General features: G+C 36.8%; 1 protein-coding gene across 2 annotated transcripts; it reads left to right on the top strand.

Annotated features, from left to right (window-relative positions):
* The first annotated feature begins 8,585 nt into the window (after nt 1-8,585).
* Nucleotides 8,586-11,323, top strand: LOC140922779 (uncharacterized). Of its 2 annotated transcripts, none has more exons than XM_073372800.1 (2): nt 8,586-9,694; nt 9,916-11,323. In XM_073372800.1, exons 1-2 carry the CDS (start codon nt 9,631-9,633, stop codon nt 10,899-10,901), a joined length of 1,050 nt encoding a protein of 349 aa, XP_073228901.1. In that variant the 5' UTR covers nt 8,586-9,630; the 3' UTR covers nt 10,902-11,323. The 2 variants fall into 2 exon arrangements, with proteins under 2 accessions (XP_073228901.1, XP_073228900.1); XM_073372799.1 differs by having other exon boundaries at nt 8,588-9,694; nt 9,913-11,323.
* The last annotated feature ends 1,025 nt before the right edge of the window (nt 11,324-12,348 follow it).

The following is a 12,348-nucleotide window of genomic DNA, read 5'->3' as shown; positions in this document are numbered from 1 at the left end:
CGCGGCGCCAAAAAAAGCATAGAGACCGAGGTCACCGATAAAGCCTTGATATCTGTCCATGGCTCATTCATAAACTCCTGATAAAGAGTCGACAAACCAGTTACGATCAATTTACTATAGTTTGTCTCGAAATCTTTTTAGCTTTCAGTATGTCCTTTCGTATCTTTTCTTTCAGAAGCATGATTTACTCGACCTATAATAACCGTTGCCTGCGTCATGTAGGAATTAAGAGATGATGAGGACCAAAGTTCCTAGTGTTGTTTCAGCGATGATGTAGCAGTAATGTTTTACATTTTTTTCCTTACGTTTTCGTAATTTAGTCAATACAAGAAGGCACACAACAAAACCTCCTGTTCATGAGCGCCTCAGTGTTCTTAGCTATTGTGAGCTTTCCAATCTTCCCGGCGTTTTGAAGAGCAGAACGGTTTCTTATCACGAAAGAGAGAAGGCGTTTTTTTTCATGAAAATTGTCGGTATCGGTCATATTTTCATGCCAGTGCGATTTTTTTTAGTTCGTGGCATTGTTTATGTATCCGCGACGATTCGAATAAAATCAAATTGTGCCACTAATGCAGAAAGGCATGAATAGTACGACTTAGTGCTCAAGATTCTTCACAGCACTAAACTCGAGTGATTTCAGCACAAGATCGATCAGTGGTGTAGAGAAAGTAATATGCACATCATCTCATGCACCGTATACTGGTGGTGTTCAGCAGACGAGCAGGTTAAATACCTAGTTATAACTTGTAATCTCGACGTATCCTGGTAGTTTTAACAGCAGTTCTGCTCGGTTTACTATCCCTTGCAACAAACACTTTCTAAGCTATGAGTGCGTGGAAGAAATCCTATATGGATATCTTCATGAAAGTCTGGAAAAAATAGTTTCTCTTGGCGCTATTTTTATAGATTGTATAAAGACCTTTCTTTGGCAAATTTTTACTTCGGTGTTCTCGCGGGAAAGGGTGTCAACCTATATTCTACTTCTTCAAAAAGGGAGGCAACCCAGCAGGAATATTCCTGCAAGATCTAACTTCTCTATGCTCCTGTTCTCTTTGGCTCCAGTTTCTCTGTCTTGAGCTTTTTAGGTTGCCTTGAAGGTTAACCCTTAAACGACAGTTGCTGCAATAGGCCTTCTTGTAGCTGTTCTGTTGTTTAACACTGCCGGTGAATTTGAAAAATACTGCTGTTTTTACATATAAAAATATATGTTGTTTAGTAACAGATGGTCGGATTGTCCTATTCAGGAGAACAAACGTTGGCTGATCGATCACCTTTCACCCTCAAGGACGGCAATGCGAAAAAAACAAGAACACTCGAGACCAGCATAAGAACCCACCGAAAACCCAAGAAAGGAGGCAAAAAAGCTTTCGGCAAGAATTCATCAACGGATCTGAGATATATTAGACTTAGCCGGTTGTACAAAGTTCTATGTTTCTTCTATGCTTTACGTGGCTTAGTTGGTTACTATCTCAATCTCGCGAACGGTTTAAAGAGAAATTACGTAAATGAGAAAGTATTTGTAGTAAAATATGCTATTAATAGACAACATTTTCAATAGCGGAACACGTTGCTAGAAACCATTTTACTAAGTAAAGCCACAGGACACTGAAACAAGTACAAAGGCCCAGCAAAAACATCGGTGACGCGGTAGAAAGAATAAAGAAACAAATGCGGTTTTCAGTTTTCGTCATGAACTTCTTTTTGCAAATGGTATACGAGACAACAGATTGTCCAAAACTGATTTTTGTCATTGATTGATGGTAGCTTGAGTTTTAATTTATTGAAAGAATACTGTTCTATTATCTCTCACAACAAAACGTTCTTGTAATCTCGCCAAAAACATGTCAAGTGTGTTTTATGGCTCTGAAGAAGTTGTTTTAGTCTGTTTTCTATATCTTTGGATGACCCTACACGTTTTTCAAGTTTTCGTTTAGCTTAAAGACCTTTAAGGACACTACGAGGCCCCTTTCTGAAAAAGACAAAAGAGGAAATTAAAAGAAATCCAGTCCTTGTTTGAGGTAAAACAATTAAAGAGAAAAAATCTCTTTTCTACAGTGCTAAAAAATTGTACATAGAAATTTAAAGGGAATATTCCAAGTTTAAAGCGAAGAACATTCCTGCGATAATGAGTCAGTCGCGGAATGAAATGTAAACGTCTTTCATAACCTAGCATGAATTTTGAACGGTTTTATTGCAATCTTTATTTGGGAGTTTCAAACAATGCTGTTTCTTTAATACACGAGGTTTCGACGCCCTCTATTCTCTATCGCATGTGCCGCTCGCGCTTGACAAATTCACAAGTCCCTGGTAATGATTTGAGTACGGTTTATTTTCAATTATTTTTCTCCTGTTCAAAGTGTCGACAGTTTCCTTCAGTGAAAGAATTCGTGAACGTAAATCAATATCCCGCTGTAGACAGCACAATTCAACAAATATACTGGACAAATTAAAAGCGTAAACTAGATTTAAGACCAGAGTTTTTTTTCGTCGCATCTTTGCTTTCAATTTCTGGGATGCGCGTATTGCCGTAAAAGGCTGCCCGCTAAAACATCCCAGTTTTTAAAGGTTTGTATTAGAAAATGATAAAAATGCTGTTTTCTTGTTTTTCATAAGTGCCTGGTTATCACATTTTTGGTTGTTAGAATTCTTTTTTCAATAGAATTCGGGTGAGAAACCGAAAATCTCTCAAATTTTACCTTTGCCAAGCTAACTTTCTAGGAAATAAGTTTTGGTTTTGAGGTTTAAGTGTAATTTTCATCGTCTGTTGCTATTTAGTGTTTTCATTTTTCAAATGCAAGCTGGACATGTTATCGTTTGTATTTTGTAACCCTGTAAGATTTGTTCAAAAATGATATTTTACAATTAAAATGTCCTTGCCCATCATTCCGACATTAAATAGAAACCTTCTCGGCTTTTCTGTCTGTTAAAGAACTTATTAAGTAACAATTCACGGGGGTTCTAATATCTTTTTAAGTACTTCAAGGTTCTTAACTATTTTTTATGAAACACATTTAACGATTCTTAACAGCTTTGAAAAGTTCTAGAATTCTCGGTTCTTCTACCCTGCGAAAATTATTTCTAGCTCAAAATATTAGCCTAAATTTCTGTATGGCGTCATTCAAAGGCCGGTGCCTTTGAATTTGTGCTTCTCTTTAAAAAAAAAATGTAATTTCGCCAGTTTTAATCGGAATGAAATCCCCAATTATCTTTTGTTAATAGAAACAAATGCTCTTATGTTTTATATTTCACACCTTTTTCTTTTACAAAAGTACAAAACAAAAAGAACTGTGAAATCAAAGAGTTCAAGAAATCCCTTCTTGACTGGAACCCCAGACAAGGAATCCGAGTGTCGCTAGAAAACTTCCTGTAGAAAATGGAAATACTAATAAAATAATGCTTGGCTTGCAAATGAGAAGTAAAGTCGTGTTAAAGAGAGAACGTCTTGTTTAAAAACGGCGATTAGCGGAAGTTTTAAAGAAAGCATATGAACTTTCACTGTTTAATTGTTTTATGCTAAATTCTGCCAGAAATTCTGCCTCTAGTTCTTAACCTTGGCTAATTTTCATCTTTAGGGAGGTGCATTGTAAATAACGACACCGAAATTTTTATTTTAGGGACTGCTCTTGCCTTTCACCAATTCATTTAAACTAATTTGTATGCTTGCTTCTCTGGAAATGTGTTTCTGTATCGTACTGTTTCTTGTCGCTTGTAGAACAAATAACTCAAAAGTACTGCACCTCTGCTAATGTACCAGCACGCGACCACAACTAAATTAAATAAATAAATAATAACTACATTTAAATCTTGCTCTAACCGCAGAACTAATTTTCTTAGAAGGTAAAAAATTGAGCGCATTATGTTCTTAATAATTACACTTAGGATTCTTTTAGTTTATAGTAATATTCAAGCGAATATCGCTATTAAAAGGGTATCATTTATAAACAAACCCTTTTTTTCCTTTTTGGAGGAGTTTATGAGAAGTTCTGAGACATACATGTACTTATTTTCCAATCAATAGCTTTTCACACGATTCACGTAAACTTCGGCGCGAAAAAAGAAAACTAAAAAAGCCTTCGAGAGTTGTAAGTTCTTCCAGCTTGTAATTTCTTTTTTTGTTTCAGTCTTATAATTACAACAAAATTTAGTGGAGGTAGTTATCGTGGCTTTCGTCTTTGTATTATTTTTTAAGGGGATGTTTAGCAGTCAGTGAAGTATGCTTCTTAGTAGCTAAAATGGAAACTGTGCTCGGAAGAGATGCGGCAAGCCGCACAGAAAAGAAAAGCCTCCCATGTGTTGTGTTAAAACAAAGCCCTACTTCAATCGTAAACCGCTGTCGTATTTCTGAGATAAAATCAAAAACTATAACAGAAGATAAAAATTGAAAGGCGTTTTAGGACACGCCAAGAATAATACACTCTTTCTGGGAAAAACTGTTACACCAATGGAAAACAAATTAGGTATTAATTCGTGCTAATCCCTTTGTAAAACACTTGAGATTCTTTTGCTTTGAATCTACGTGTGTGTATTCTTTCCCCTTATACGTGAATAGTTCTTTAAATTTTTCCCTTTCCCTTGAAAACAGTTGTCGAAATTCGATACGCAACGGTGTAAGCTTGCCTTTTGCTTCTTCTTCACAAAGATTTACCGCTCAAACATGATATACGCAGGGTTGCCGAGTGAATATCAAGTTTGCCTACCTAAACTGTACTGAAACGTATCAAGGAACAAAATAAGAAATCATAAAAATAGTCAGCAACAAAAACCTGTTTGAGTCCTAACAGAGATACTGTACATATAAAAGCCTATCCATTTTTGAGCTTAAGGTACACTATTGGTTTATCAACCCCTCCCTTCATGAACTTCTTGCCCGAGTTATGGTGGCATCATTTGCCATTCGAACTTTTCTATTTGTGGAAGAAATCTCATGATGCTACCATTCAAATGAATTCTCTTCGGCTGAACCTTGCATACTACAATTTTTTTCTTGGGATTTTGAGAAAAGAAATTTGAATTTTTTTTCAAAATTTTTACTTTAGTTACTATTAGCAGTAAAAGATGTAAGACACAAATTGGGAGAAGGTCCTGAAACTGCAGCATCTGCACATGTGATAAACAAGGAGAGGTTGTAATGACAGAACATATCCAAATGAATTAAAGCAGAAGAAATAAAAGATAATTTTGTAAGAATGTGTCGCTTCTTTCTTAGATCAAAGCATGGGTAAAAGTTTAATTCGACGTTCTCTGTCTTCTTACCTAGATAAATACATTTTAATAGAATAGCAGCAAAATCAAGATCAGAACGGTTGAACCTTGCTTAGTTTAGTGAAGCAGAAAAAAATGTTATTGTGGTCTGTTGAAATAAAAGAAGACTTCTTGTTGAAAACCCGCTTGAATTTTCTTTTTCCCTTTAGTCTAAAGCTTAGTAAGTCTCTCAAAACCTCGTTCATCATATGTCTAATCATGTTAATTAACAGTGATAAATTAATTCCCAAATTTGAAATTAAGTACAACTATACTATGGTGAATAGCTACTTGAGGCAATTCAAAATGTCCGAAACTCGCCTCATCTGCTTTTAATGCGCACGTGCCACAAGACAAAGCCAGCACACGCGGCTCGCTTCTTGAGCGAGCAATTAAGAACGTTTGATAAGATAAGCTAATTAGGTCTCTCTCAAGCCAAGGTCTTGCCCTACGAAAATTAAATTTGAAAATGGAGTGTTTAATTTTCTGAGACGAAAGAAATTGCCGATTAAATTGGTCAAGGGGGCGAGTATATCTCTATGGTTAAAATGTACACTTATAGAGAATACAGTAGCACACACTCAGTAGTATTTTATTAAACAAGTTTGATTCTCTCCTTACCTAAAAAAAACAGCGTGGTTGCCTTTATTTCTGGTTCACTGAAGTGTTTACATGCGTTATTGTCAGAAGCAATATAATCGCTCTATTAGTCGGCGCGTAGGGAAATTAATCTATGTAAATATTTACCCCGAAAAGTGTTTTTATTCTGTATCGTCATTGAAACACGTAGCCTGGCCGACGAAAAACTATTCACTTCGATCTCTTTATGCTTGAAAGGTGTTAGATGGGAAGACAATGTTTGATCTGTAGAAAAGGGTCTGGTTTTACACCCAGGGCAAAGTGTTAGGAATTTCGTACCTCGTTTCTAAATCTGAAAATAAGGCGCAATGTTTTTATCTAAATGTTATCTTTTAATTTAGACGCACTTCGCGGTGATTTGCCGTAAATAATCGCTCATAATGAGATTAATTTTGCTTGTTATGACAAATACACATCAGCTGCGTTTAAAATGCTTTTGTTTAAGGTTTTCTAAATCAAAATGTTAAGAAAGAACTCAAGAAAAAAAAGGAATGATATCACTCACATTTTGCTAAGTTTTCTATGGTCTTGAATCTCGAAATGAAAAAGCGATGTCGGACTTTGTAGTCAATAAAAAACGTATTTGTGCTCTTCGCGCCCACAGGTACCCGCACCTCATTAAAACTGCATATCTACCTGCAATTAAGAAAATATCTTGTTCTGTTTTCTTTGATAGAGTATCAACTGAAATAAGACCGACACGCGACCAAGGGAAAACTATGCTTTGTTCGAACGACTGAGCTGTTTAATTAGCTATTGGAAATTCAATGGGGCACCCAAAATTCACCTGCCAATCATGATTTTGTCCGTCTTTAAAGACCATCTTGTTCGAGAACGCATGCCACGCGAATGGCCACGCGCCGCTTCGCTTTCAGTCATCGATGACCCCTTCACCCCGCCAGGTGGTTGGCTGTACTTAATAATTGTACTAAACTTGTTTTCGGCAAAATACGTACATCTATAACACAATTTAATTGGATGAAATGAAGGTGCTGTGTGGCTGATTCAATTTTTATTTAAAAGGCGACAAATTACCAAATGCGGCGACGTTTTATTAAAATTCTCGTAAAGCCCGGATAAGCTTTGGTCCGATTGACGAAATTCACTCCCCTACATTTGGAACAATAACCCGCGGTTTATGTTTTCTTATGTGATGTTTCGTTATTTTTTAACTTAAATGCTCCTTCGTGCCTTTCTTTATCAATGTAAAACTTGTCGCCTTCCCTCTTTTTTCCACGTGGGTAGGAGTTTTTCAGGATAAACAAAACCCCCCGACAATGCTGCAATTTAGCCCTAAACTCCCGCCTTTGTTTGCCCGCGATTTGTTTGAATGCAATCTAAATTAGACAAAGACTTTGCAACAGTGTGAAAATCGTGCCAAAAAAAGCCATCTTCTAAGATCGCGGCCCGAAATGTGTGACAACATTGTTTAATTCTTGCAAAGTGGTTCCGGATAAATTATGATGAGAGAAGCTTTTCAAATACCAAAACCCCTGCCGTATCGAAATAAAAGTGAATCGCAAAGCCATTTAATGTGATAACAACCCAGTGTGAAATTACTAGCTGAGGAAAAAGCGTTTTAAACTTAAAACGCGTGCTATATTCTATATCGCTCAGTAGGAAACTTCTGATATTTGTGGACTCGGCCCCAAGTTTACATTAAACGCAAGGGTGCTTCCATAACGCTCCAGGTTAAAAAAAAGTAGATTTTAACGAGAATTTCATTTTGTACCTTGGTGTAATAAATTAAAATTGTTATTGCAAAGAGAAAGATCTGTAAACGGCCTCTTACAAGACTACTATATGCGATGTACGGTAAAACACTATTGAACTCTAGGAGTACGCGTGGTATATTATCAACTTTTTGTTTTATGACAGTACATTTGAATAACAAAGCGAAAAGATCCTGACGCACGCGGCCACGCTTTTGTGGTAATCCACGCGGGATTTGGAAGACAACTTGTCAGTGTTATAATGATCAGGGGATAACCTATTTACTTCAACAACTTTACAAGAGATGGAAAGCGCAAAGTAAAAAAAAAGTATGAAAAATGAATCAGTTAATACAATTAAAACTTTGGAAATGTTTTGGAAATTGTATTAACAGCATTAGATATTTTCTTACTTTTCAGAATTTATGATTGGCTTGTTAAAAAAAATTCTAGACCGCTTCATAAACTTCAAAGATTTGTGAATCGATAATAGCATAAATTGTGCAAAAGTAGTTCAACTTCGAGTACGATGGGCCGTGACACCTGGCTCTTCCAAGAAAGAAAGCAATTGAACCACAGTAACTCACAATGCTGTATTATCGAGCAACTAATTATTATTTCTTTCCAATAGGAACGCGACACAAATTTCTTTTGCTGTTGTGAAATAAATAATACTCAATTAGTATTTTATTTTTTAGCCTTTCAGGTCGAGATAAAATATTTATGTTAGAATGTATTCGATATCGCAATTATAAAACTATTTCGAGACTTGACGGCGACTTTTAAACATTACTACAGACTGGGCTGAGCTCGTTATTTTATTTTATTTTTTTAAGTTTCCAGGATGAAGTACCTCAGTACTGGGCAAGAAACTGTGTAGTTTACTACGTTTAGATACAAACCTTGATATACGATAAAGACGTTTTAGTATCTCTTTTTTACATCTTGTTGCCTAGCGATTTTGTACAAACTTTCCTCTTTCGGCATGTCAGATAGTACGGGGCTTCCACTCTCTAAAAAAAAACACATCTGTTTTTGTGGAATAGGGCACTAAATTTTTATGAATTTATTTTCTGTCTCAGACAAAACAGATTCGTTCATTCTATTTTTATTTCAAGTTATTTTTCTTTGGTGATCCGTCCGTGAATGCCCGCCAAACACGGCTGTGTTCCTAAACAATCGGCTAAAATAAAATGTTACATCGTAAACACGAATCTTCTTAAGAATATACTACCTCCAAAGGTGTCTCACCATCAAAAGAAGATTAAACATTCTTTCTAAAAAACTTGATAAAAAATTCATGCAGCTGTTTTTCAAGAGACGTTTTTATACTTCGTTGAAGTCCCCTGAGGCAAAAGATTTTTCTCTGTATTTTATTTGCAAAACAATGGTTATCGAGCTTCGATTGAAAAACAAACGCTTAAACATCCCAGATTTCCGGAAGCACCCGGTAACTGCTAAGCTGAGACATTCTGGCGCAGTGTTTTGGAAACCTAGTAATTCTACACTCTATAAAGTACAACTACAGAACGTGAAAATGAGAGTAAGCAATTAGGTGATAATGAGCCAGCGAGGCGGGGTCAGTTTGGCTCAATTGTTCAGGCTAGTGATTAAGTGTGCCCTCAGAATGGCACACGATTGGTCAATCCGAGACCTCCCTTGGGAGAACAACTTTTCTCTGTCCAATGACAGAAATGCTGAATGTTCGCGGTTGGACAGCTTGCCTTGTGTTTTTGTTTGTATTGCCCTCTTTTCAGCTGACATAATGCGCACAAAAGGTAAAAAGAGCACACGAGCGCAATAAATGCGGCACGCGTCCGACAAATTAGCCAGTTGATACACTGACACACTCGCTAGCCTCGTGCCATTAAGATTTGCGCGCGATTTGCACACAAGGTAGCCAAAACCTTTCTTTCGAGCTTGTGATCGTCGAAACTGAGAGAAAATTTGGTTGGAGATCTTGTAAAACTGTTTTTAAGTTCTGACAGCGTGATTAACCGAGCCTAATATAACTGTACTGAAGGTCAACTGAACGAGTATGCCTCGATCATTTCTTGTTAAACTGAAAAAGAGTAGTCCCACCACAGTTCTTTGGGATAAAGGTGAGTTCAACTTTTTGCCGGCGAATTCTTGTAAGAGTTTCGTTAATTGGTATGAAATGTGATTTTTCTTGAACTGCAGAGAAAATTTGGGGCAAAACCAAGCCTTGAAACACTGGAGTTTTTTAGATTCAAAACTGCCACACTTCATTAAATATTCATTAGCAAGCAAATAGAGACAGCAAAAATCTAAAACTGCTCTTTCTCGTTCTTTTTTCTAGCAGGTTCTGACGAGACCACGGCACCGCCTAACGTTTGGGAGCCAATCCGAGTGGAAATCGAACCGACGCAGATATTTCAGCCCATCAAGTTGGATCTTGCTACACTAGACCCAGAATTTTTAACTGGAAAAGGACAGCTGACGCCGAAGGCACGCTTTTTCAGCCCGTTTTCTTTTAATTCCCTTCAGTTTAATTCTGACCATTGCGACATCGGTGTGGGCAAGCCATTCTACAAAGAAACGCCATGCTCTTACAACTCTAGAAATTGCAGTCCCGTTAGCCTCGACGGGGCCTTGGTGCCTTCTCCAACGCGAAGCGATGACGGTTACCCAAGCGCGGGAATTTTTATTCCCGGAAGTGGTTTTCTTGGACTGGAAAACACAAAACCCTCTTCGCTTCAGATGCCGAGTACTGTAGTGAGTTCCGTCGGCCGCAAACGTCGTAACGGAGCGCCTAAAACGTTTACCTGCGAAGTTTGCGGCAAAGTCTTCAACGCACATTACAACCTGACGCGTCACATGCCAGTACACACAGGCGCAAGACCGTTCAAGTGTAAAATATGCGGCAAAGGCTTCAGGCAGGCAAGCACGCTTTGCAGACACAAGATCATCCATACGAAAGAAAAACCTCATAAGTGTAACATTTGCGGAAAAGCTTTTAACAGATCCTCCACTCTCAACACTCACATTCGTATTCACGCCGGGTATAAACCATTTGTTTGTGACATTTGCGGCAAAGGATTCCATCAAAAAGGAAACTACAAAAATCACAGACTGACTCATACTGGCGAAAAGCCCTTCAAGTGCCATATTTGTGGCAAGGCTTTCCATCAAGTGTACAATCTGACATTTCACATGCACACGCACAATGACAAGAAACCATTTACATGTAAGGAATGTGGTAAAGGCTTCTGCCGGAATTTTGACCTTAAAAAGCATGTCCGTAAATTGCATGAAAACAAAGAACAACGTGACAAAAGTGAACAATGAAGCACGCTTCGCAGTTGACCATGAACTCATAAAAAAGGGAAACGATTGTGCGAGCGAGCCCTTCCCTAAGTAATTCAAAGCCTTAACTATGTACAAACTATAAAAAAAGTGTTACTGTAAAAAGACTATATAAGAAGACTAAATAGAATGATACGGCCTACGTTACAATATAAACCAGTTAAAGCGTCTGATATACAATCCGTGTTCAGTATAACGGAGATATTGACACGTGGAAAAACAATGGTAGTTGAAAAGAAAAAGATAAGATGTGTACATTAGAAAACAATAATCAGTATCTTGTTGTGAATATATAAATATCGGTTTATGTAGTCATCTCCTTTGGTGAAAATATAAAGTTTATCAATATGTGTAAATTATAAGAACGAAAGAACGAAAAAAATAAAATTTGAGGTGTTGTAAAGGATTCGCAAGTCTTTAAGTTTTATTCTGATCGGGCTTTAATCAAAACATATGATTTTAACGCTCTTAGAATGTTTTTAAATAAGTATTTAATATGTGAATATTCAAAAGCGCGTACTTCACAGTTTGATGTAAAGTTTTAACAAGCAAATGAAAATCCTTTCAAAACTTAATTGGTAAATGGAAGTTTTTATTTGCAAAACGTTCAGTTTTATTAATTTAGGTTCGCCTGCTGATACGTTAACTACCTGAAGTGCTCTCTCGGACCGAGCGGGATACTCTCTCGCATATATTAGCGGTAAATATATTTTGTATCGCAAATGCGCTCACGATGACCGCCGTAAACAAGACAAACAAAGTACTTTAAAGCTATTTTTTTTTCATTTTTACCTTTCAAAATTTAAAAGTTAATGAACATTCTTTGGGTTGACTGAAATTTTTCAAACAGGCTACTAAAAAACAGGGCCGAGTTGTTCAAAGCTTGGTTAAGATTACCCAGGGTTAGTGCGAAATTTGAATTCAGATTTGACAGCTTAAAACGCAAATTCAGTTTAATTATTTTTTTCTACAATATGATGATTGAATGATCTCCAAAAAATAGATAAAATTATCCGAGGAAATGCTTTCGAATAAAAGAAAAAAAAAAACGGATCAAAATTTAACCCCGGGTTAGCGCTGATCGACCTTCCAACAACTGGAACTAATTAAAAGTTTTCAAAAACGGAAGTGCAGACTCTTCTTTGCCTTTATTTTTTTAGGGGGGTAAAGTTTTTAAAATGTTCAGATCGTGATTTTTAGGTAAAAAATTAAAACACATTTAAAGTAATTATAATTTGAATCCTTGCTCGTCTCTACTTCACAATAAATGAACTTGCCGGCGGAATAAGACGAAAAAAAACGCCTAAGACGCTTACTACATTGCCGCGTTGTACGGCGGGTTATCGTTAAAGAAGCCTCTTTGACCGACCATCCTGATGTTTTAATTCGCTATACCAAATTAAGAGAAGATTTAATGTAATGCAGTGCT

Source organism: Porites lutea, chromosome 13 (assembly GCF_958299795.1).
Source record: "Porites lutea chromosome 13, jaPorLute2.1, whole genome shotgun sequence".
NCBI lineage: Eukaryota > Metazoa > Cnidaria > Anthozoa > Scleractinia > Poritidae > Porites > Porites lutea.
The sequence above is the reverse complement of the archived record's forward strand: the minus strand, read 5'-3'. Positions and strand labels throughout refer to the sequence as shown.